General features: G+C 44.7%; 1 protein-coding gene across 5 annotated transcripts in view; it reads right to left on the bottom strand.

Moving 5' to 3' along the window:
• The window catches only part of ESYT3 (extended synaptotagmin 3), a 47,411-nt gene extending 39,773 nt beyond the window's left edge, over positions 1-7,638 (bottom strand). For all 5 annotated transcript variants that reach the window (XR_006817943.1, XM_046001368.1, XM_046001366.1 and 2 more), the window contains exon 1: positions 7,126-7,638. Coding sequence is in view for 4 of the 5 variants with exons in the window: in XM_046001368.1 (XP_045857324.1) it covers positions 7,126-7,461 (336 nt within the window). In the remaining variant the exon portion in view is untranslated. The remainder of the gene's footprint in view (positions 1-7,125) is intronic.
• Between the last annotated feature and the right edge of the window lie 19,333 nt (positions 7,639-26,971).

The raw sequence follows: 26,971 nt of genomic DNA on the forward strand, positions 1-26,971 counted from the left end.
AAAAAAATACCATTAGTCTGCCTGGCTTTTTTGGGTGCTGCCCCTGCCCCTAAAGTGTGAGCCACTCCCACCCCCCAGCTGCTTTCCCTAGCCAGACACCAGGAGGAAGAAGTGCTGCCGGGGGTCCCTGAGGAGCAGGTCTGGTCCTGACCCCTTCTCTGCAGCCTCGGGTTTCTCCTGACGGAGGGAAGTGAAGCTGCCACGCCTCTGCTCCCCAGGTCTACAACCAGGAGATGATGAATGCGAATCCCCTCAATGGAGACACACTCAGAACTCTAGCACCGTTCGACCCCGAACATGAACACTACCCTGACTGATGTACCACAGGCGTGAGCACTTCCCCAAAGCAGGCCTGGAAAATCTCAAAGTTGCCCCGGCCTGTGGTCGAGTCACCAGGACCCTGGCTGCCTGCCCTTCCCCCTCCAGTGCCTCTCAGAGAACCTTAGAAAGAAGGGGGGCCTCCCCCAGCCCTGAGGCCTCCTAATGCTGACTCACATCTGCTGTTAGTGTGCATAGGCCAAAGCCTCCCAGGCAGAGTGGCTCATGTTTTAAGGACAGCAGTTTTTTAGGCAATGGAGGTACCGAGAGCTCAGAACAGAGAGATAGACTAAAGCAAAGTCAAGTCCAAAGCAGAATTCCAGGCTCGCAGAGGCCAAGACAAGGGCACCGCACATCAATGCTTCATCTCCAGCTGGTCGTGTGCTTTATCTCCTAAACCCTTTAGGAAAAATGATCCCACTGCAGTGAGGCAGTGAGCCAGAGGGATGCCTGCAGCCATCAGAGCCCGAGCCCAGGCAGGACCCGCAGCCAGGTTGGGAGGCCCCGGGCAGCAGCTTTGGGTCATCAGACCCTCTCAGGAGGCAGGGGGTGTGGAATGGCTGCACTTGAAGGGCCTGCCTGTCACCAGGCCAACCTGGCTCCCTCCCTGTCACAGGGATGGTAGCTCCTCCCATGGGAGCAACCTTGGACCGACATGCAGATGTAAAGAGGTACAGAGAAGGTCTGTGGGTCTCCTTGTACCTCAAAAGCCCGAGACACGCGCCCTCAGAATGACGCAGACATAGCCACAGGGTCACACGTACACACAAGGACACAACCTCTTTGCTTGGACAAAAGCCGCACAGTTCTTCTCTGCACCAGTGGGCATAGTCTTACGCTCACAAGCCCGCAGACTCAAACTGATGCTGCCAACTCCCTCCCCCACTCAGAGAGGAGAGGAGCCCCCTCACTCCAAGTGTCCCCCAGGGAAGTCCTACACAGGGAGGCCCTGTGGCTCTGGGCTTCCCAGACAGGCCCCCGCCCCGTGGTGCCTATTTGGTGGTTCCTCCTCTACTGGAAAATGGTCCCTTATTTCATACACTTTTTTCCTGGTGAAGCACAGGAGAAAAATCCTCTGTTCTTGAGGGGTAACGATTTAACCACAAAAATGGCTTCTAAATACGCCCACTGTTCTGCTTTAAATCTCCTGGCTAAAAGTGCTTTAAAGGAAAAATTTTTGCCAACTTGAAATTCCGCCTAATGCTGTTCTAAAATCCACAGGCTCTTTAACAACGCACCTGGCCCGCAGACGGGCCTGAGTCACCGGGACCCAGGAGGAGGACACCGCATGGGTAAGACTGCAAAGGCAGTCACTGGGGACAAGAATCCTGGGGACAAGAGCCTGTCCCCTTTGCTGAGGAAGGAGGGCTTGGTGCAGAGAGGGGCTGCCCTTAGCTGTCCACAGAGGTGTTTTCTTCAAGGAGAACTGAGCGTAATTGTGGGCGACCAGAGAGTTCCGTCAGACAGTTGGGTTTGGTAACGCCCAAAGGTTTAACGCCCAAAGGTTGCTTATCAAACTAGTATAGGCATTCCTCAGAGATACTGCAGGTTTGGTTCTAGATCATTGGGATGAAGTGACTATTACAATAAAATAAGTCAAATGAATTTTTCAGTTTCTCATATAAAAGCTATGTTTACACTATACTGTAGTCTATTTTTTTTAAAGATTTTATTTATTTATTCGACAGAGAGAGATCACAAGTAGATAGAGAGGCAGGCAGAGAGAGAGAGAGAGAGAGAGAAAGAGAGAAGCAGGCTCCCTGCTGAGCAGAGAGCCCGATGTGGGACTCGATCCCAGGACCCCGAGATCATGACCTGAGCCGAAGGCAGCGGCTTAACCCACTGAGCCACCCAGGCGCCCCTATACTGTAGTCTATTAAGTGTACAATAGTATTATGTTAAAAAATGTACATACCTTAATTTAAAAAATACTTTATTGCTAAAAATGCTATCCATCCCCTGAGCTTTCAGGGAGTCATGCTCACTAATCACAGATCACCAAATATAATGATGATGAAAAAGTCTGAAATACTTCAAGGATTACCAACATGTGACGCAGGGACATAAAGTAAGCAAATGCTCTTGGGAAAATGTGTTGATAGACTTGCTCGATGCAGGGTTGCCACAAACCTTCAATTTGTTACAAAAAAAAATGCAATTATCTGCAAAGTATAATAAAATGATGTATGTCTGAGAAGACGAAAACGTATAATCCCTGATGCTGATGAGGCCACAGTGAAGAGGGAATGAGAATCTTTAAGGTGTTCCTAAGCATTTTTTAAAAAAGATTTTATTTATTTATTTGGGAGAAAGAGAGAGCACAAGCATGAGCATGGAGCGAGGGAGAGGAAGAGGGAGAAACAGGCTCCCTGGACCCCGAGATCATGACCTGAGCCAAAGGCAGATGCTTAACCGACTGAGCCACCCAGGAGCCCAGGTGTTCCTAATCATTGACGTGAGTTTAACATGTAGGAATCCATGGTAAGGAACTTGGGAAACATGGACTAAGATTCCTACCCTGTAGGGCCCGAGGGAAGACTTTTCCTGAGCGCCTACTGTGTACTGGGCACCAAGCGAGGAACTGAGGGAACAGACGTGAGCAGGAAACACACCTTTGCCCTAGAAGAGCATTCAGTCTGGAGGAAAAGTCAGACACAAAAATCAGGTTCAAGTGCAGAAAGGACATGGGGTGACAGGCTCCGGATGCTGTGGGGGCTCCGAGGAGTAGGATCTGAGTGTGGGGCCTGAGCTTGGACTTGAAGGAAAGGTCAAGGGAGCCAGGCTGGCGGGTCAGGGGGAGAAAATCCAGACAGATCTAGGAGACGCTGCCCGCCTCGGCTAGCCACAAGAGGACACGCTGGGAAATAACAGATCATCAATGCTAGCGAAGTGGTTCAGCAGCGCAGAGTACATTCATGTGAAGGATAGCATGGTCCTTAAACAGGTGTTTTTGGAGAATGTTGGTAATATACTATTACCAGCATAAAAATATAGGAAAAAGAAAAAAAGGGCACACGTTTTTTAAAAAACGTTTATACACCTTCAATACAAAAGAAGTACACACAAATAGAATGGTGTGTTTCTGGGTGGAGGGACTGTAAACACTTAGGCCCTTTCCAAATGTTCTACAATGGGACTACTTCCATTTTTATAACCAGAAAAACCAGATTTTTTACGAATTTACAACCAATGTAAACTAAAAAACTAAACACAACCCAGGCAAAAGAATGGAGTGGGTTACTCTGGGGTTTTGAGACATCCTGTGTCCCTGAAAAGTCCCTGGCCCTCTACTCTGAGTGTCTGGGAGACTCCAGTGCACTGGGATGGGGCTTCTAGGGCAGCAGTCGCCACCCCAGCTCCAGCCCCGACTCCCCGTGTGGTCCGAGGGGGTGAACTCTCGTTCTCTTGAAGGGCGGGGGAAAGAGAACGGGGCTTTCCCCTTTACTAGTTCCCACTGGGACAGAAAACGTTTTCACTCTTCTCTCTTTTCCGTAAAGGAGGAGGAAGACAGAAAGCATTTTCCTCAAGCACGTGTGAACGCGTCCGGGCTGTAAACTCCAGGTTTCCCTCAATTAAAAACCCCTGGAACTCTCCCAGGGGGAGAAACTCTGAATGGAGGCGTGGGAGGGTCAGGAAGGGGGCAGGGAAGCCTAGGTCCCAGGCCGCTGCTCCTTTGCGTAGCTGGGTTGTGGCCTTCAGGGGACAGCACACAGCTGCCGGCAGTGCCCCCAGAGTGACTGAAGTACCAGCTCAACCTGCTGTCAAGACCAGGCTAGGAGGCCGAAGGAAGCTGGTGACCAGCTCTCCACACTTCCTGCCCACCCGACAGGGGCCACACAGAAGAGGACAATGGCTGTCCCCTGCCTTGGCCCTGAGCCTTATCCACAACATGACCTCCCCATTACCAAGGTCCTCAGACACGTGGCTCGGAGAAAAGGTTGCCGTGGACACTTCTGTTGCAGGAAAATTCGCCCCTTTTACACCTAAAGCAATGGGAAGTCCCGTGTGAGTCTGGGTATCACAAATTGCTGTCCCGGAATCTGCTCACCTCAGAAGGAGCTTATGAGCTCAAGTGACCAAACCTGCCCGGAGGAGGCTTTCTCAGAGCCTTGCCCCGCCACCACTGAGGACCGATCACACTACATCCGGAAAGGCGGTTCTAGCAAGTCTGAATCCCCACCCAGACCAGGGATTCCTTGCAGGCGGGGGCCATGTGTCACGCATATCATCGTGGGCCTGACACACTGTAAGTCCTCAAGAGATGCTTGCTGACTGCATATAGGAATGAATACGCGGATGCCTAACATCCCTGTGTTGGGCCTGGAGGGGCGGATGCCCACATTCTGCCCCTCTTCTTGCCCAACCCTGGCGCAAGACGTAGAAGTCCATGAAGCATCACAGAGACGTGGGGCAGAGACCCAAGGGGCATGACTAAAATGTGCCGTGCCTCTTCCTTCCCAAGGACAAGACTGACTCCCAGCCATACTCAGGACCTCGCAGGGCTGCAGGGACCTCACAAGTAAGAAGTCCCCGGCTCCAAGTGGATGTTTAAGACCAGATCCCAAGCACGGGCTCCGAGAACTGCGGCAATCTGAGTGGCCCGCCCGGCTCAGAGCTGCCACTGCATTCACTTCCTCCAGAGTGTCGGTACAGGAGGGGTCGGGAGCGCCTGCGCCAGGACAGACAGCTGCTCCACCCACGGAAGGAATGTCCTGCTCAGCCCCAGGGAAGCGACACACTCAGCCCTGGTCCTCCGCCTGAATGCTGGCAGGAGGCCTGGAGGAGACCATCCCAGGGACACCTGCTGGGAGCCCTGGAGTGCACCCTGCTTTGCGTGAACCAATTTAGATGATGGGTAGGCAAGAAACACTGCCGAACAGTGTCGTGGGGGCTGGCGGCAGGACAGAAAAGCCAACTGACTGAATCATGATGGCAGATTCCAACCACTGAAGGACTCCGCAGAGCATCTCCTAAAGCCTCGCCATTTTCAGAGGGGAATCAGGGACCCCGCGAACACGGGGGACCTTCTCAAGCCTCCCACCCACCCCCACCCGTGAATGAGCATCGGACTCCAAGTCCGTACCTGCCACCACATCACATCAGCCCCACACCCATCTCAGCAGAGACAGAGTTAATTGTCCCCAGCAAAGCTGCCAACTAACTGATTGCTATCAGCTGGCAGGAGAGAGCAAGCCCGGCTGGAGCAGGGACCACAAACAGACATGTTTGCTAGTGAGACACACTCACTGATGAGTGTCAGACCAGGGAAAGGTCCCATAGAGGGCCTGGGAGACTGAGAATCCCCTCTCCCCACCCCGCATCGAGCACACACCCCTGCCTCCTCTCCACAGACAGTCTCTCGGGCCAGGCCACAGTCACCTGCAGAACCGAAGACGGGATGGCCGAGCTGGGCCTTCTCCAGCTCGGCACCAGCAAGGGCTTCACTTTCGGCTCTGTGCTGTCCCTAGTCCCCAGCCCTGGCAGGGTGGGCTCACGCAAGAGGCTCTTCATTCTCCAAAAAACAGACCTAAACACTCTGTGCCAGATCTTTACCAAAAGATCTACCCCAGACCATTCACACACAGAGACACATGGACTCACACATGAACAGGGAGTGGCGGCTGCTCCTCCGTTCAGAGCGCCTGCGTGGAGGCAGCGTGGCCTGCCCCCTCCAAGGGACCAGCCACGTGCTCTCCACGAGAGAATCCACAGCTGCTTTACCTGTGGCCCCTTCGAAGGCGGAGGAATCCTTTCTTCCAGCTAGCTCTTCCATGGAAGGGAACCAGGGGAGGAGCAGGGCAGTGGGATGTTTGACCCGAAACAACCACCTTTCACAGGTGGGGACACTGAGGCTCAGGGAGGGAAAGGACTCGCTAAGATCACCTGGGGGCAACAGCTTGGAGCAACGTGTTGAGGAGGAGCCTTGACTTCACTGAGAACTAGCCATGGCCACCAGGGCCTGGCAGGGGAGGCTTGTTCCAGCTCAGCCTGGCCCGGGCCTCCACCCCCTCACGGGGGCTTGGTGCAAAGCAGAACTAGATACCCTTTCCAAGCAGCAGATGGGCTGGATTCCCCATATCCCTTCCCTGGGAGCTGCCATGCAGGGGACGACTTGCAGGGCTCTGCCTGTGACTGCAGTAGCCAAGACCCTTCACTCCTCATCAACCCCTGCTCCTCCCTGCCAACTATGGGCTTGTCATCTGTTGTTTTGTAAAAATATTTCTTGAGACCAAAGGAGGTCGTCGTAAGTCATCAACCCTGCTTCCATGCAAGGCAATCAGTTCTCCAAACAGCGAAACGGCACGCTGAAAGGCCCATGTATAGGATAAGGGCACCCATGCTCTAAAGTCGTGGGCACGGAGCACACTGCCTCCGCCATACCCAGAGCCATGGCTTTCTCATCTGGTCTCTCTTTTCCAGCTTTGTTCCTCCCCTCGTGCTGCTTTTTACAGGGTCTTTCCAAAGCCTTCCACAGGCTCCCCCGCCCCGAGTAACTTTGCGAAGTCCCAGACGCCCTTGTTTTTTTTTCCTGGGTGTGGCCCGCCCGTGACTTTTCTCCCAGGCTCTGGGCCCTTAAGTGAAACCTAGGTCCCCCCACCCCACGATAATCTCCCACCCCTGCCATTCTGGGAATGGCGGAGGAGACTGAGGGACGCCGCGGCGAGGGGTCTGTGCTGCGGGCTTGGTGGGGCAACAGGTGTGCGGATCGCGCAGCTGCCGCCCCCAGCTGCCCGACCGAGCGCAGCTTCTTTCCAAACCTCGAAGAGCCTCCGCGCCACCTCCGACTTCCGGCTCCCCCCAGCTCACCCAGGCCGGCAGGTGCTGGTCCCGCAGCTCGCGGCTAATGAAGTGGCGTTCGTTGTCCAGGAGTTCGAAGGCGGCCGCCAGGCGCCCAAGCTTCCCGCGGCGGTTCCTGCGCCACCACGTCCACAGCAGAGCGCCGAGCAGCAGCCAGGTTATGCTCAGCCCCACGTAGCCGGCTAGGTAGACGGGAGCCAGGTAGAAAAGCACTCGCGCCGCAAAGGTGTACAGCTCCGGCAGCAGCTGGCTAGACAGGCGCGGCTCGGGGCTGGGTGCGCGCTGGTCTCTCTGGGTACCGGGGGCACCAGGAGCGCCGGGGGCGCCGGGCTCCTCCGGTTGCATCTCGTCGCCGCCCTGCTGTCCTTTCCCAGAGCTTCACCTGAGCCCAGGTTCCCGCGCCCTGACAGCCGGGCGCATCGCTCGGCCAAGTGCGAGAACCCCGGCACCGCGCTACACTTGCCCTGCGGACTCGCCCGTGCAATCTTGGCGCTCAGCTCTCCGAGCTCCTCGCGCCCGAGCGCCGAGCGTGCAGGCGTAGTGCGCCGCTGCGCTCTTCTCTCTGCCCCGCTCGCAGCAGCCGACGTCTCCGCCCCCAGGGGCGGGCCCGGGGAAGGGGGCGTGGTCAGGCCGTGGGCGAGGCGGCTGTTGGGTTCTGCGGGGGGGCGCCTTTAGACCCGCGGCGGGGCGCGCAGCGGTCAGAGGAGGGTCGGGTGGCAGCGCCCGGGTGGAGCCTTAGTTGGACTAGGTGCCGCCGCAGGCGGTGTATGACTCATTGAGGCGGGTGGACAGACGGCTTGCCGTGGATAAACATCACAGAAAACCTGTTTCCTACACCCGGTCGACAAGAGGCAGTCTAGTATAGGCTGTTCGCTGGGTGTTCGAGGCCCTCCACCGACCGGCTCGCCGGGCCTCCCCACCCAAGCGTGGGCCTGACTGACAGCCCTCCAAATGGCCCCTAGAGCCCGGCATCGCTGCCCTCCTCCGGCATCTCGTAAAGCTTAGACCTGGCCCCCAAGCAAACCTAGCCACACCCAGGGTCCCTTTTGTCCCCCACAACAACCCCTGTCCCGCATTCCCCATTCTCTGTCGGGTGTCCGTTTGGATCTTAATTCCCTGCAGCATCAGACCGGGCGTTCCCGGGTGGCCAGGCCAACTTGCTAGTCTCTGGGGTGCTCGACACAGCACGTGACAAGTGGGTACAGGAGAGATGAAGGGCAAGCCCTGGGGTGCTTGGGGATCAGTTGTGAAGCGGACAGTTTCTACCTAGTCCTGTGCTGAATTATCTGAGCAGGGGAGTCTCAGTCTCCACATTGAGACAGTAAGCCCTCTTGTGGAGGGGCATACTTTTACGTGGGTCGCATGAGTGAGCACATCCATTACCGAAATGTGATGTTGGAGTTTACAAATGTACTGGAATGATTCTAAGCTTTCAGTAATTTCATTGAAAGGCTGGACCCAATGGACAAAAACCAGAAGATAACTATATTCTCTTTCTCTCTGTCCCTTCAGGTATTCCTCTCTCACTCTGGCCTTATCCTTTTCGTCTACTGGATAAAATTACTCGCTGCAACGAGTGTTTTCAATAACAGGCTTGTTCCAGGTGGTTGGAGCAGGTGGGCTCTATCATTCCCAACCTTACAGGACTCAGTCAAAATGGAAGCTGAAACCCTCCCAGTTTAACACTGCTAAACTATTTGCCAGTGCAGCCTGGAAAATCAATGTAGGAAATGCATTTCATGTGAGGGTTTGTTTTGTTTTGTTGTTGTTTTGAGAGTTACTTTTTGGATGTACACAATCCTATTAAAGGCTCTGAGAAGGCCTTCAGATAGAAAGCTGTTAAATTTTAATTAACTCATGGATGCCTGGGTGGCTTTGTCCGTTAAGCGTCTGCCTTCGGCTCAGGTCATGATCCCAGGGTTCTGGGATCAAGTCCAGTGTTGGGCTCCCCCTCTGTTCCTTCTCCCTGCTCATGTCTTCTCTCTCATGCTCTCTCAAATAAATAAAATCTTTTAAAGTAAATTTTTTAAAAGATTTTATTTATTTATCAGATAGAGATCACAAGTAGGCAGAGAGAGAAGAAGGGAAGCAGGCTCCCTGCTGAGCAGAGAGCCCGATGCGGGGCTCGATCCCAGGACCCTGGGATCATACCCTGAGCCAAAGGCAGAGGCTTTAACCCACTGAGCCACCCAGGCTCCTCTTAAATAAACAAAATCTTAAAGTAAAACTAAATTTTATTTAACTCAATGTTAAATAAAATTATGCCTCAAGGCATCATGGATGCCTTGAGGCTTTTTTTTAAACCACAGAATTCTTTTACTCAAAATTCTTCTCTTCTTGGTTGACCCAAATCAGCTCATGCTAAAGAACTCAGAATGTGTGATAGGGATGTTGGCAAGTGCCCTGGAACCTGAGGCAGGAATCCAGCCGGCTGTCAGGATGGGTAAACCAGGAAGCTGACTGTTGACTGACTCAGATCAAAATCCCTGCGGCTCTCCCTACTGACCCGCCTCCTTTGTCTCTGGCTGAAGTGGAGAACACAGCACCTTTCCCACAGCTTCCGGGGTCACAGAACTTTCCAGAGACTGTTTGACCCTTATCCTGTCCCAATTCCAAATGCCCAGAGAGGACCCAAGTGTACCCATCATCCCCCTTCTTCACACACACCAGGTCCACACCACATCCTTCTTGTGGGTAAGTGTCCTTGCAGCGGGGGTGTGGAAGGTAAGGTGTTTGGAGGAGGACTCCAGATAATGGAAGGTTGCTGGTTTGTGAGCTGATGGACACCCACAGAGATGTCCAGCAAGAGACTCGGATCATCCTGTGGACCACTGCTAACCCCAGCTGCACCGCCTTCTCTGCTCCTCGAACACACCAAGCTCACGGATGCCTCAAGGCCTTTGTACTTGGTGTTTCCTCCGTCTGGAAAGCTCCCGTCCTGAATTTTCCCCAAAATATGTTAGGGTAGTGGGATGATGGTTAATTTTATTGTCTAAACTTTATTTACAATGCCATTAAATCGCTCTCATAAATTAAATATGTAAGAACATTGAGATTGTGGCACCTAGAAACTTCATATCCCACCTGTGCCTAGAACATTGAAGCCATTATTTCCCTTGATTTGGACACTCCAGTTACTATCGTCAGCAAAAGACATTTTTTTTCTATTTCAATTTTATTTATTTATTTGACAGAGATCACAAGTAGGCAGAGAGGCAGGCGGGGAGGGGGGAAGCAGGCTCCCTGCTGAGCAGGACCCCAATGCAGGGCTCAATCCCAGGACCCTGGGATCATGACCTGAGCCAAAGGCAGAGGCTTTAACACACTGAGCCACCCAGGTACCCCAGCAAAAGGCATTTTATGTACTGTTTGATCATCACAAAACCTGAGCAGAATGATGCCTTCCAAAGCCTTTGCCTGAATTCATTTGAGAGTTTATCATATTATAGCAGTTTTTCAGAGAACAGCAGATCATTTGTTCAGTATATTTATTAGCTACTCTTGTGGGCCAAATTGTGTCCCCACCCCCGCAAATATGTTGAAGCCCTAATCCCTGGTATCTATAAATGTTATTTTATTTGTAAATGGGGTCTTGGTGATGTAATCATGTTAAGATGAGATCATACGGGATCAGGGTGGACTTGAAATCTATATGTGGTCCTTATAAACCCAGAGATTTTGAAACAGACACAGAGGAATAAGGTCGTGTGACGACAACAGAAGAAACTGAAAAGATGCAGCTGTACACCAGGAAGCAAGGGTGAAACAAGGAAGGAGCCTTCCCCAGAACCTTCAGAGAGAGCTTGATTCTGCCAACACTGTGCTTTCAGATGGCTAGTTCCAGGCCAGTGAAAAAATAAATGTCTCTTTGACGCCCTCCTGTTTGTGGTATGTTGTTATGGCAGCCCTTGGAAACAAATACTGCTGGCTACTATGTGCCAGGCACTGTTCTAGGCGCAGGAGACTCGGGGTGAACAGAATAGGCAGGATCCCTGCTCCTACAGAGCTGACGTTCCAGTGAAGGAAGACAAAGGACAGGAGAATAGCAGATAAGGAAAGAAGACAATGTAGTGAGGGGGGTGAGGGTGACTGGTGGGGGGGTGGTGGAGGGCTCTTTTCGCCAGGGTGATTTGGAAAGGGCTCTCTGAGAAGGAGACATTTGTGTTGAGACCTAAATAAAAAAGAAGGCTAAAGAGGTACCTACGATTTCATTTTTTTTTTTAAATAAAGTTACATCTCATAAAAGCTCCTGTCCTTTGGGGCAGAAAGATAAGTAGCCTCTGCTGGGTAGATGTGATTAGCTTTGCTTTTGCGTTTTCATGTGGGGCTAGAGTAATTTTCTTTGTGTCTGCCCACTCCGTTGGACTGGGACTGCCTTGAAGGCAGTGGCTAACTCTGATGCCCCTTAGGTCCAGCAGAGTGGGACATACAGGAGGCTGAAAGAGCATTTGGGTGAGAGCATGGCTTTTGTCCTCCGTGTGCCTGAGTTGAAATCTAGACTCGAGCACTTCCTGGCTCTGGGAAAGGTCCCTAAATTCTCTGCGGTTCCTCGTCTGGAAAACGGAGATCACAGTAATACTTAAATCATACGGGGGTGTGAGGACTCCATAAGACACATAAGACAAAGCTATATATTTTGATGGGGAGGCTGTCAAGGAAGACTTTAATTTGGTCTATATTGTTTGACTTTTTACAACAAGGATGTACTTATATGCTATCTGTATAATTACAATTTTCTTTCTTTTTTTTTTTTAAGATTTTATTTATTTATTTGACATACAGAGATCACAAATAGGCAGAGAGGCAGGCAGAGAGAGAGGAGGAAGCAGGCTCCCCGCTGAGCAGAGAGCCCGATGCGGGACTCCATCCCAGGACCCTGGGATCAAGACCCGAGCCGAAGGAAGAGGCTTCAAGCCACTGAGCCACCCAGGCGCCCCGTTGGGAGAAAATGCATATAACAGATTTATGATCTTAGCCATTTTGAGTGCACAGTTCAGTGGTATTGAATAATGTTGTTCAATCATCACTACATCCATCACCAGAGCACTTCATCTCATAAAACTGAAACCCTTGTCCCCTCCTTCCTCCCCCTGGCAACCACCATTCTGTCTCTATGATTTTGACTAACCTAGATATCTCAGATAAGTCATATACATCACACGGAATTGTCTTTCTATGAATGACTTACTTCACTTAGCATAATGTCCTCAGGGTTCATTCATATTAAGGCTTAGGGCAAAATTCCCTTCCTTTTAAAGGCTGAACGATATTCCGTGGTGTGTACACACCACATCCTGCTCACGCATTCATCTGGTGCTTAGGTTGCTTCCCCATGTCGCTACTGTGAACAATGCAGCCGTGAACGTGGGGAATACAAATATCTCTTTGAGACTCTCTTTCCATTTTGAGGGGTGTAAACCCAGAAGTAGAATTGCTGGATCATATGGTAACTCTATGTTTAATTTTGTGAGGAACCACCATCCTGTTTTCCACAGGTTTTACCATTTCACATCCCCACCGACAGTGCACAAGCCTCCACTTTCTCCACCAGTCCGTGTTATTTTCCGTTGTTGTCATTTCTTTTTTATAGTCGTCATCCTAATGGGCATAGAGGTATCTCATTGTGGTTCTGACTTGCGTTTCCCTAGTGATTAGTAATACTGAGTGCCTTTTCATATGCTCGTTGGTCACTGAAAAAACACAGAAACACTTCTGGGGATATAATGTACAACCATGGCGACCATAGTTTTCAACCCAGTATTCCAACTCTGAAAGCTGCTAAGAGCATAGATCTTAACATTTCTACACACACACACGCGCACACACAGTTGTAACCAGGGAAGGTGGTACGTGTGTTAACCTTATTTTGGTGATCATATCACAACATGTACACATGTCAAATCGTCACATTGTACACCTTAAGCTTACCCAATGTTATGGGTCAGTTATATCTTAATAAAGCTGGAAAAAATTAAAAACACTAAACAATGCTTTACTATATGACCATAAGCAAATGTCATTCCCACTCTGGACCTTAGCAACCCCTTGTGTCCAATGTGAAGGGTTTAACCAGAGCCATCTGTGAGGTCTCGGGTGTCAGTTCTCTCAGTGGGTCTTGATAACTCACTGGGTTACCAAGCTTAGTACCCAGCAGTAGGTGCTGGATTTGAGTGAAGGAACACACGCAAGAATGAAGACCCGAACGTGTCTGAGCCATGAACGGTATGGCCCTTAATCATATCCTCTGATAAACAGCAACAGAGGGAGCTGCAAATCCATAGCTCCTTAGCCTGGAATCTTTCCAAGCCAGGCCTGAAAACCGCACAACCAGAGAAATTTGACAATATTTACAGAGCACTGTTTGGGGAGCTGGGGGTGGGAAAGCGCACAGGCTATACCCAAGAAGTCGGTTATTTCAAACTCTCATCATGAAAATGTGGTAGAGAGGTGTGTGTGTATGTGTGTGTGTGTCTGTCTGTCTGTCTGGTGAAGGAAGTGTGGTAGTAGGAAGGTATCGGGGGTGGGAGGGTGGAAGATGTCCCTGCAATGATTTGATCATTGCCTGCCACTCCAAGACCACCTCTGATGGCTCCAGCCTGTCTGTGCTTCCCGTGCGCCCTCGCTTCTCACGCGCTCTCACATCCTAAACAAGAACACAGCGACCCTGTGGGTCTTCGCTGTTCTGGGTCAACATGGAGTTCCTGGGCACACGCATTAGGGCACAGAAGCATGGCCATTGCTGCCATCTCAGAGGGTCAGGCTCTAATTGCTCCCCCCCTTTCTCCAACCTGGTATGGGGGACACGGCCATGGAGAGGGACACGGCCATGGAGGTGACCACTTTGTTAAAGGTCTCAGCCAGGTCTCCCTCAGACACTCACCGTGGACAGGATCTGTGGCCTCCTACCCCACAGATGTGGTTCCAGAACTCCTCACACAGGTCCTAGAGGCCAAAGTCTGGGGGCCTGTTGCCTCACCCTGTCGTATAGTAATCTTCCCACCCTTCCCCCACTTCCCTACTGTGTTGGCTCCACTTCCATTCCTGCCATTCTTGACGCCCACAAACTAGTACTTCGATTACAAAAAATAAATGAAATCAAAGGTGTCTTTTGTTAGTGTTAGGTGTCTAGTTAGGTGTCTAGTTTTTGGTGGTGAAACACACTTACAGAAAATGTAATATTTTAAACCATTTTAAGTATACGGTTCGGTAGCATTAAATATGTTCACATTGTTGTCCAACCACCACACCATCCATCTCCAGAACTTCTCCATCACCTCAAACTGGAACTCTGTACCCACAGAACAGTAAGTCCCCACTCTCCCTCCCTAGCCCCTGGCAACCACTATTCTACTTTCTGCCTCTATGAATTTGACTACTCTTAGCTACCTCATATCAGTGGAATATTTGTCCTTTTCTAACTGACTTATTTCACTTCACATAATGGTTTTGTCTTTCCAAAAGCATATATACATATGTACTGTAAGGGGAAAGAGACAAGGTGTTTTATTTTAGAATCTATAATTAGATCAGGCTTAAATGTGTTGATGATTTTCTTTTAGGTCATAGTAGTATGAAGGAAAACTGCAACTATCATTCCTTAATTGGGAAGACTAGGTTACTGGGAATGTTAGTTTTTTATACCTGTTGGGGTGGATAATTGCTTTATATCTGTCAGCAATTAAAATTCTGACTATACACACTTATAATAATTAGATTTTTAGTGTGGAAATATGATCTGAAAGTGTTGATAATTATTTGATTTTAACTTTTGCATAATATCATTTCCATTACCTTGTATCCACTGGAAAAAATGATTCTTTTATTTGTTAAAAAAGAAGTCTAATATGATCTCCTTGATATGAGGACATGGAGAAGCAACATGGGGGGGTAGGGGGATAGGAGAAGAATAAATGAAACAAGATGGGATTGGGAGGGAGACAAACCATAAATGACTCTTAATCTCACAAAACAAACTGGGGGTTGCTGGGGGGAGGTGGGATTGGGAGAGGGGGAGCGGGCTATGGACATTGGGGAGGGGAGGCGAACCATAAGAGACTATGGACTCTGAAAAACAACCTGAGGGTTTTGAAGGGTCAGGGGTGGGAGGTTGGGGGAACAGGTGGTGGGTAATGGGGAGGGCACGTTTTGCATGGAGCACTGGGTGTTGTGCAAAAACAATGAATACTGTTACGCTGAAAAAATAAATAAAATGGAAAAAAAAAAAAAAAAAAGAAGTCTATGTCCTCCAATTTTCTGTTTAATTCTCCTCCCAGATTTTCCACATTTGTCTTTGGCTGTTTCATTCATTTATTCAACAAGTATTCATGGAGGGTCTTTTATACACCAGGCACTGTTTAGAACACTAGAGATGGTCACAGGGAATAGAACAGACAAAACTGGGCACCTATGTGGCTCAGTCGTTAAGCATCTGTCTTTGGCTCAGGTCATGATCCCAGGGTCCTGGAATCAAGCCCCACATAGGGATCCCTGCTCGGCAAGAAGCTGGCTTCTCTCTCTCTCTCTCACTCCCCCGCTTGTGTTCCCTCTCTCTCTGTGTCTCTGTCAAATAAATAAATAAATAAAATCTTAAAAAAAAAAAAAAGACAAAACTGCCTTGGGAAATTAATGTTCTAGTTTTGCTTTTCTAGCCTAGTTGGCTAGCTAATACATATATTTTTTTCTAACATCTTCTACTCTACTCTTTAGGGATCCGATATAATTCTTGAGCTTCTTCCTCCCATGAGTAGAAGGAAGTAAACTCTGTCATTTGACCTCAAACAGCAGTCCTACTGATCAGCAGAGGATCTCTATGCAGAGTCTTTTCACACACTATTGTTAGATACTGTTTCACATTTGTTTGCTTTCCTTTGGCCTGAGATCTTTTGTCAGTTCCAATCCGTTTACCCAGCTGAAGATTGTTCCTCACTGATATGGTCTGGGAGACCCCTTGGTTGCCAGATCGTGTCCCACAGATCTTCTTGGAGCTGGCAGATGCAGGAGTGACAGAAATGCCCACTGTGGAAGGTCTCTCAGGCAGTCCACGCTGACACTGCAGCTCAACCCCACCTGATATAATCAGCACTGACTAACCAATGCTGGTGCTGACCAAGGTGCAAGCCTGGCTCTTTAGGTACAAGGACTAAGTGAGACATGGACAATCCTCTGCCCTTACTGCCCTTCTGAAAAACTAGCGGGCTGTCCAATTGCACATCTCCATGCTGGCAGTATTTCTGCCTCCAGCCCTTCAGCTCCAACCTAACCCTTCTATATTTTCCATCACATTGTTTTAATAATTCTAAGACTGTTAAGATTGTCTTTCTTTTCTTAATCAGTTGTGTTTTGGAAACAAATTGTGGAGTTGTTTTCAAGGAAATTTTCAATTTTGCCTAAAATTTGAAACATGTTGGCATAGGGCTGTTTATAATATTTTTTTTTAAATGTCTGTAGGATCTGTAGTGATGTCCTTCTTTTCTTCGTAAATTCTTTTTTAAACAGGGCTTGAATTCACAACCCTGACATCAAGATCTGAGGTAAGGTCAAGAATTGGACACTTAACCAATTGAGCCACCCAGGCACCCCCTTAAGTTCTTGTTATAGATACTTTATATTTTTTCCTTTTGTCTCCTGAATCAGTCTCTATGGGGGTTTAATCAATTTTTTTAAAAGATTTTATTTATTTATTTATTTGAATGGGACAGAGAGCACAAGCAAGGAAGCAGGAGGGACAGAGGGAGAGGGAAAAGCAAGCTCTCCATTGAGCAGGGAGCCTGATCTGGCCCCATCCCAGAATCCTGGGATCATGACCCAAGCCAAAGGCAGACATCTGTGTGACTGAGCCATGCAGGTGCCCCAGGGTTTATCAACTTTATCTTTTCAAATAACCCACTTTTGGCTTCAATTACTTTCTCTATTGTATGTCTACTTATTCCATGATTGTGCTTCTATATTTCCTTTTTCTACTTTCTTTGGGTTTACTTTGCTGCAATTTCTTTTTCTTCTGGCTAGCTTCTTGAGATAGAAGTTAAGATAATTAATTTTGGGGGCACCTGAGTGGCTCAGTGGGTTAAAGCCTCTGCCTTCAGCTCAGGTCATGATCCCGGAGTCCTGGGATCGAGCCCCACATCGGGCTCCCTGCTCGGAAGCGAGCCTGCTTCCCTTCCTCTCTCTCTGCCTGCCTCTCTGCCTACTGTGATCTCTATCTGTCAAATAAATAATAAATAAAATCTTTAAAAAAAAAGATAATTAATTTTGGCGGGATCACGTGGGTGGCTCAGTCAGTTGAGTGTCTGACTCTTGGTTTTGGCTCAAGTCATGATCTTGGGGTCATGAGATTGAGTGAGACCTCCACCCTGTCAGGATTTGCACTCAGGGAGGCATCTGCTTAAGATTCTCTCTCTCCCTCTCCCCCTCCCCTCATGTGCATGTGCTCTCTCTCTCAATAAATAAATAAAATCTTCTTTTTAAAGATTTTATTTATTTATTTGACAGACAGAGATCACAAGTAGGCAGAGAGGCAGGCAGAGAGAGAGGAGGAAGAGGCTCCCCACCAAGCAGAGAGCCTGATGTGGGGCTCGATCTCAGGACCCTGGGTCCATGACCTGAGCTGAAGGTAGAGGCTTTAACCCACTGAGCCACCCAGGTGCCCCAATAAATAAAATCTTTTTAAAAAGATAGTTACTTTTGAACTTCTTTTCTTTTACAATATATGCACTTAGAACTATAAATTTCTAAGTACAGCTATAGCTGCATTCTACAGGTGTTTAAAATAGCAAATCCCTGGCATTTATTCAGGCCATACTATGCACAAAGCACTGTGTTAAAAGCTTAACATGCATTTTCTTTCTATTTATATATTTATTTTTAGTAAATATAATTTACAAACAGTAAAACACACAAATCTTAAAGGTACAACTTGACCAGTTTCTACCAGTTATACATCTGTATAGTCTCCAGATCCAGATATGGAACATCTTTGTCACTCCAGAAATTTTCTTCATGCTTCTCCAGCTAACGTCCATGTCCAGAGGTAACCACTTGTCTGAGTTCTGTTATCATTGATTCAGTGTGCTGTTCTTCAACCTCATATGAATTAAATCCAACAGTAATTCAACAGTATATTTCTGTATCTGGGTTTGTTGCTCGATTTAGAGTTTTAAATATTTATCTGTGCTATGGCAAGTATAAATTTTTAAAATTGCTATATTACATTGCATGGATATCCTATAATTTGTTGATCCAGTCTCCTAAATTTAACTTTCTTTCTAGTTTTTAGTTATTATGAATAAAGCTGATAAGAAAATGTTACATATATTGTTAAGTGGACCTATGCTCTCTTGGTCTTACGTGGAATTGCTTGCTTTGTCATAGGATATGTGAATTTTTACTTGTAGTAGCTATTGAAAGTATTTCTCATATTTTAGATTATATCATATAAATATTAATTTTACTATTTCTCTAATTTCCCAGTTTATTTATAATTGGTAGTAAGAAAATTTTTTTAAAAATTCTCTTTAAAAATTTAATTTAGTTAGCATATACTGTATTTTTAGTTTCAGGGGTAGAATTTAGTGATATTTGCAAAAGGAGTTGTTAATGTTTCATTAAACACATTTTTTTTTTTAATGAGAGAGAGGTGGGAGAGGGGCAGAGGGAGAGGGAGAAAGAAAATCTTAACCCAGTGTGCAGTCCTATGCCTGGCTTGATTTCACAACCTTGAGTTCATGACCTGAACCAAAATCAAGAGTTGGATGCTAACTAACTAAGCCACCCAGGCACCCCTTTGTCAAACACTTTTAAAGATCTGGGAACAGTCATACATTTTCCCATTGATTAAGTTTCAGCTTGTCCCATTTAATGTGCAAAGGGAGAACTCCCTGTATATATGTCATAAAATAATCACAGGTGTGACAGCGCATCCCTTTTGTCACATTCTGTTGACCAAAAGCAAGTCACTGGTCTCCCCACACTCCAAGAGAGTATGACTTAATACCAGAGGGCAGAGATCATGGGGCCATCTTAGAATTTTGCCCACAAAAACATCTTAACAGTATTGAGTTTTCCAACCCACGAACATGTTAGATCCATTCACGTATTAAGGACTTCCATAGTTTATGATTTGGGGTATTTTTGCTTTTTGTTTTTTTGGTTTTTTTTTTTGGATGTTTGTAGCTTTCAGAATAGAGGATTTGAACAACTTTTCTAAGAGTTATTCCTAGGTTTTCAATATTTTTGATGCTATGGTAAATGGTGGATTTTAAAATTTTATTTTCTAGTACTTTATGGCTAGCATATAGAAATACAACTGGTTTTTCTTTTTCTTTCTTTTTTCTTTTTAGGACCAGTCGAGGGAATCAGTGGGAGTAGAGAAGGAAAAAAGAAATCTGTAACTGGCTGTGATCAATTAATTATGAACACTGCAGCACTCAGACCAGCCAACAATTGGTTTTTCTGTATTGGCTCTGTATTCACTAAATTAACTTATTAGTTTGCAGATTCTTCTGAATGCTCCAAAAATATAATCATGTTATCTGCCAGAAAGCACACTTTTCCCCTTCTTTGTTTTCGATTTTTATATTTTTTGTTTTTTTTCATTACCATTTTGGAGTGGCTAAGACCTCCAGTATAACACTGAACAAGAGTGAGAGCAAATCCTTGTCTTGTTCCCGATCTTAGAGGAAAAATGTTCAATCTTTTATCACTATACATGATTTAGCTGTAACTTTTTAAAGATATACTTTATCAGAATAAGGAACTTCCCTTTTTACATCAGTTTGCTGGATTTGATTAAATGCTTTTTCTGGATCAGTGGTGATGATCATATAGTTTCCCCCCTTTATTCTGTTGATGCAGTGAATCATGGTGATTGGCTTATAGTTGTATAATTGACCGCACATACCTAGAATAAAACCCACTTGGTTGTTAGGTATTCCTTCCTTTTAATTTATTTGTATATTTGATTTTCTAATATTTTGTTTAGAATTTTTGCATTTATGTTCATGAAAAATATGGTTGTGAAATGTTCTGTTCTTATAATTTTCTTTCCTTGTCAATTTTTGATATCAGGATTATCCTGGTCTCTTAAATAACTTATGAAGTTTTCTTTTTCCTCTGTGCTTTGAACGAGTTTGTATATGGTTGGTATTTTATCTTCTTTTGATGTTTGGCAAAGTTTACCAATGAAATCATATTCTCACTGGGAAGGTTCTTGATTATTGATATAATTTCATTAATATCAACTACTATTCAAACATTTATTTATTCTTATGTCAGGCTTATGTTCAATAGGTTATAATCTCTTGATTTGTTTAGTTAAAAAATTATTCTATTTTCCGTTGTGACTTCCTCTTTGACCCACTGATTCTTTGGAAGTCCTGTTTCATTTTTAATTGCTGGGGGGGGGTTGGTTTGTTATTATTTTCTAATTTAAATTCATTGTGGTTAGAAAATATACTTTGTATGATTTCAACTTGCAGAAATGTTTTGAGTCTTTTTTTTTAAAGACTTTTTATTTATTTATTTGACAGACATAGATCACAAGTAGGCAGAAAGGCAGTGAGAGAAAGAGAGGAGGAAGCAGGCTCCCTGCTGAGCAGAGAGCCCGATGCGGGGCTCTATCCTATGACCTGAGCCGAAGGCAGAGGCTTTAACCCACTGAGCCACCCAGGCGCCCAATGTTTTGAGTCTTATTTTATGGCACAGCATATAGTCTATTTGGGTTCTATGCGTGTTTGAAAAAGTATATTCTACAATTGTTTGGTATCATATTCTATAAATATCATTTAGATCAAGAAGACTGAGGGGCATCTAGGTGACTCAGACGGTTAAGCATCCAACTCTTGATTTTGGCTCAGGTCATGATCTCAGGGTTGTGAGATCAAGCCCCATGTCCAGCTCTGCACTCAGCATGGAATCTGCTTGAGATTCTCTCCTTCTGCCTCCCTTACTCTTCCTCAATCTCATATAAATAAATTAATTATATCCTAAAAAGATAGATGGTATTGTGAGGAACTTCCATATCTTCACTAATTTCTTGTCTAGGTATTCTATAAGTTACTGAGAGGAGGGTTATAATCTCCAACTGCAATGGTTGGTTTGTCTCTTTCTTCTTTTAGTTCTGCCAAATATTGTTTCATGTATTTTGAAGCTCTAATATTAGGCATATACATATTTATAATTATGTATTTCTAATGAATTCACCATTTTGTTATTATAAAATGTCCTAGTTTGTAACAGATAGTTCTTACCTTAAAGTCTATTTGTCTCCTATGAATATAATACTTCAGCTTTCTTGTACTTACTGCTTGTATATCTCTCTCAATCCTTTTACTTTCAACTTATCTTTCTTATATTTAAAGTGTGAGATTATATAAATGTGTACAAATATATATATTTACACATAGAAATACACATATATGTATTGGAGTGCCTGGGTGGCTCAGTGGGTTAAAGCCTCCGCCTTCAGCTCACGTTATGATCTCAGGGTCCTAGGATTGAGCCCCGCATCAGGCTCTCTGCTCAGTGGGGAGCGTGCTTCCCTCTCTCTCTGCCTGCCTCTCTGCCTACTTGTGATCTCTGTCTGTCAAATAAATAAAATCTTAAAGAAAAGAAAAGAAATACATATATAAATATATATATTTCTTTACAATATATATACAATTTCTATTCTATTATATATATATATGTATATAATTATATATATATATATAAATGGACCCCAATCAGAAGACATGAGGTGACTGAACGGCTGAAAAAAAGAGACCCATCTATATGCTACCTACAGAGACTCACTTCAGACCTAAAGTCACATACAGACTAAAAGTTAAAGAGATAGAAAAAATTACCATGCATGGAGTGCCTGAGTGGCTCAGTCAGTTAAGCATCTGCCTTCAGCTCAGGTCATGATCCCAGGGTCCTGGGATGGATGCGCACATCAGTCTTGCTGCTCAGCAGGGAGCCTGCTTCTCCCTCTCCTCTGCCCTGCTTGTGCTCTCTCTCTCTTGCTCTATCTCAAATAAATAAATAAAATCTTTTAAAAACTTACCATGCAAATGTAAGCAAAAAAAAACAGTTAGGGCAGCAATACTTATATCAGATAAAATACACTTTAAAACAAAAGACTATAGCAATTGGGGCACCTGGGTGGCTCAGTGGGTTAAGCCTCTGCCTTCGGTTCAGGTCATGATCTCAGGGTATTGGGATCGAGTCCCACATCGGGCTCTCTGCTCAGCAGGGGGCCTGCTTCCCTCTCTCTCTCTCTCTCTGCCTGCCTCTCTGCCTACTTGTGATCTCTTTCTGTCAAGTAAATAAATAAAATCTTTAAAAAAAAAAAGAATTATTTTAAAAAAAAAGACTATAGCAAGAGGCAAAGAAGGGCATTGCAAAATGATAAAGGGATCCATCCAACAAAAGTTGTATACAAATTCTAAATATCTAGGAACACAACATAGGAGCACCTAAATAAAAAAAAAAAAAAGCAAACATTAACAGACATAAAGGAAGAAATTGAGAGAGGGGACTCAAATAAATAAAATCAGAAATTAAAGTGGAGAAATAACAACTGACACCACATAAATGCAAAGGATTATAAGAGAATATTATGAAAAATTATATGCCAACAAATTGGACAACCTGGATAAACTCCTAGAAATATATAATCTTTCAGGATTGGAGGATTGATTCAGGAAGATATGGAAAATTTGAACAGACTAATTACTAGCAATGAAATTGAATTAGTAATGAAAAATTTCCAAAAAACAAAAGTCAGTACCGGATGGCTTCATACGTGAATTCTACCAAACATTTAAAGAAGAGTTAATACCTATTTTTCTCAAACTATTTCAAAAAAAAGAAGAGGAATAAAAGCTTCCAAATACATTCTACAAGGCCACCATCACGCTCATACCAAAGCCAAACAAAGATACTACCAAAAAAAGAGAAAATTAAAGGCCAATAGCTCTGATGAGCACAGATGCAAAAATCCTTAACAAAATATTAGCAAACCAACTTCAACAATGCATTAAAAGGATCATTCATCACAATCAAATGGGATTTATTCTAGGATGCAAGGATGGTTCAATATTTGCAAATCAGTTTGATACTTTACATTAATAAGAGAAATGTTAAAAACCATATGATCATCTCAATCAACATAGAAAAGCATCTGACAAAATACAACAGCTATTCATGATAAAAATTTCAACAAGGAGGGTGTAGAAGGAACATAGCTCAACATAGTAAAGGCCATATCTGATAAACCCACAGCTAACTTCACACAATGGTGAGAAACCTAGAGCTTTCCTCTCAGTGAAAAAGACAAGGATGTCCACCCTCACTACTTTTATTCAATATAGTAATGGAAGTTCTAGTTGCAGCAATCAAATAAGGAAAAGAAATAAAAGGTTTCCAAGTTAGTATGGAAGAAGTAAAGCTGTCAATATTTGTAGATGATAAGATACTATATATATTTTTTAAAGAGTCCTAGGGGCACCTGGTTGGCTCAGCCAGTTAAGCCTCTGCCTTAGGCTCAGGTTACGATCTCAGAGTCCTGAGATAGAGACCCACATGGAGCTCTCTGCTCAGTGGGGAGACTGCTTCTCTCTCTCTGTCTCTGCCTCCCATTCATTTGCTCTCTCTCAAATAAATGAATAAAATCTTTTAAAAACAAACAAATAAACAAAAACCCTAAAGACCATCAAAAACTATCAGAACTGGTAATTCAGTAAATGAATTCAGTAAAGTGACAGGATACAAAATTAATATGCAGAAATCTATTGCATTTCTATACACTAATAATGAAGTAGCAGAAAGAGAAATTAGAAAAATTACTCCATTTACAATTGTACCAGAAAGAATAAAATACATAAGAATAAACTTAACCAAGGTAGTGAAAGATCTGTACTCTGAAAACTATAAGGCATTGATGAAAGAAACTGAAGATGAAACAAAGAAATGGAAAGACATTCCATACTCATGGATTGGAATAATTAACATTGTTAAAAAGTGCACACTACCCAAAGCAGTCTACAGGTTCAGTGCAATCCCTATCAAAATACCAACAGTATTTTTCACAGGACTAGAACAGATAATCCTAAAATTTGTTGGAACCACAAAGACCTAAGAGCAAAATCAATCTTGAGAAAGAAGAACAAAGCTGGAGGTATTACAATCTCAGGTTTCAAACTATACTGCAAAGCTATAATAATCAAAATAGTATGGAACTGGCACAAAAACAGACACATCAGTCAATGGAACAGGTAAGAGAGCCCAGAAATAAGCCACACCTATATGGCGAATTCATCTACAACAAAGGAGGCAAAAATATACAATGGGGAAAAGACAGTCTCTTCAATAAATGATACTGGGAAAACTGGATAGCAACATGCAGAAGAATGAAACTGGACCACTTTCCTACATCATACACTAAGATAAACTCAACATGGATTAAAGACCTAACTGTGAGACCTAAAACCATAAAACTCTTGGAAGAAAATAGAGTGAATAAACTCTTGGACATTGGCTGTGGCAACATTTTTCTAGGTATGTCTCCTCAGGCAAGGGAAACCAAAGCGAAAATAAACCATTGGGACTACATCAAAGTAAAAGCTTCTCGGTGAAGGAAACCATCAACAAAACAAAAAGGCAACCTACTGAATGGGAGAAGATATTTGCCAACTACATACTCAATAAGGGGTTAATATCCAAAATATATAAAGAATTTATACAACCCAACACCACCACACCCCAAAAAAACAAAAACACCCCCCAAAAGTCAAACAACCTGATTAAAAAATAGGCAGAGGGTTTGAAGAGATATTTTGTAAAGAAGACATACCATTGGCCAAGAGGTACATGGAAAAGTGCTCAACATCACTAATCATCAGGGTAATGCAAATCAATAACAAAATGAGATATCACCTCTCACCTGTCAGAATGGCTAGTATCAAAAAGACAAGAACCCACGAGTGCTGGTGAGGATGTGGAGAAAAATGAACACTCAGGCACTGTTGGTGGGAATGTATTTTGGTGCAACCACTGTGGAAACAATATGGAGTTTCCTCAAAAGAAGAAAAATAGGAATACCATATGATCCAGTAATTCCACTGTTGGGTGTTTACCTAAAGAAAACAAAAACAGTAATTCAAAAAGATATATGCACACCTATGTTTATTGCAGCATTATTTACAATAACCAAATATGGAAGCAGCCCAAGTGGCCATGGACTGATGAATGGATAAAGATGTGGAGCACACACACCACTTAATTTTACTCAGCCACGAAAAAGAAGGACATTTTGCCATTTGTGACAACCTGGATGGAACTTGAGGGTGTTATGTTAAGTGATATAAGGACATAAGTCAGGCAGAGAGAGACAAATACCGCATGGTTTCACTTACATGCAGAATCTAAAAAAATAAATGAACAATAACAACAACAAAAAACACAGACTCTTACATACAGAGAACAAACTGGTGGGTGCTAGAGGGGAGGCCGAGGAAGGGAGGGTGAAATATAGAAAGGGGATTAGGAGGCACAAACTTCTAGTCATAAAACAAATAGTTCACAGAGATGAAAAGTATAGGATGGAACTGTAGTCAATAATATTGCAATAATGTTGAATGATGACTACGTTTATCTTGATGAGCACTGAGTAATGTATAGATCGTTGAGTCAATATACTGTACACATGAAACTAGTATAAAATTGCATGTTATTTTTACTTCAATAAAATAAATGTGGTAAGCAAAAATAACTAAATTAAATACCAATAAGATTGATAAAGTTTTAGCTAAACTGACCAAGGAAAAAAGAAAGAAGGAATAAAATATTAGTATCAGCGATGAAAGAGAGGATATCACATAGCCTCTGTAGACATTAAAAGGTTAATAAGGGAATAGAATATTATGAAAAACTTTATGCCAGTAAGTTGAACAACCCTGATGAAATGAACAAAGACAAAGACTGCCAAAACTGGCCTAAGGAAAAAGGGAAATTTGGATAGCCTTATCATAATTTCAAAAATTGAATTTATAATTTAAAACATCCCACAAAGGAACTCCATGCCCTTTACTAATGGAGCTTATGAAACATTTTATGTATTTATGTATTTATTTATGTATTTAAAGAATTTATGTATTTATTTGAGAGAGTGGTTAAAGAGAGCACAAGCAGGGGTTGCTGCAGAGGAAGAGGGGGAAGCTGGGTCCCCGATGAGCAGGGAGCCCGATGTAGGGCTCCATCCCAGGACCCTGGGACCATGACCTGAGCCAAAGGCAGCTGGTTAACTGACTGAGCCACCCAGGTGCCCCTATGAAACATTTTAGAAACAAAATACCAAGCCTACATAAAAGTTTTTTTACAAAGAGGAAAATATGAGGGTGCCTGCTGGCTCAGTCAGTAGAGCATGCAACACTCCATCTTGGGGTCATGAGTTCAAGCCTCACGTTGAGTGTAGAGCTTAATAAAAAAAAGGGGGGGTACAGAACACTTCCTAATCATTTTACAAGGTCAGTATTACCTTAAAATCAAAACAATGGGCAGAAGATATGAACAGACACTTCTCCAACGAAGACATACAAATGGCTATCAGACACATGAAAAAATGTTCATCATCACTAGCCATCAGGGAGAATCAAATTAAAACCACATTGAGATACCACCTGACACCAGTTAGAATGGCCAAAATTAGCAAGACAGGAAACAACGTGTGTTGGAGAGGATGTGGAGAAAGGGGAACCCTCTTACACTGTTGGTGGGAATTCAAGTTAGTGCAGCCACTTTGGAGAACAGTGTGGAGATTCCTGAAGAAATTAAGAATAGAGCTTCCCTATGACCCTGCAATTGCACTGCTGGGTATTTA

Source organism: Meles meles, chromosome 4 (genome assembly GCF_922984935.1).
Source record: "Meles meles chromosome 4, mMelMel3.1 paternal haplotype, whole genome shotgun sequence".
NCBI classification, from domain to species: Eukaryota; Metazoa; Chordata; class Mammalia; order Carnivora; family Mustelidae; genus Meles; species Meles meles.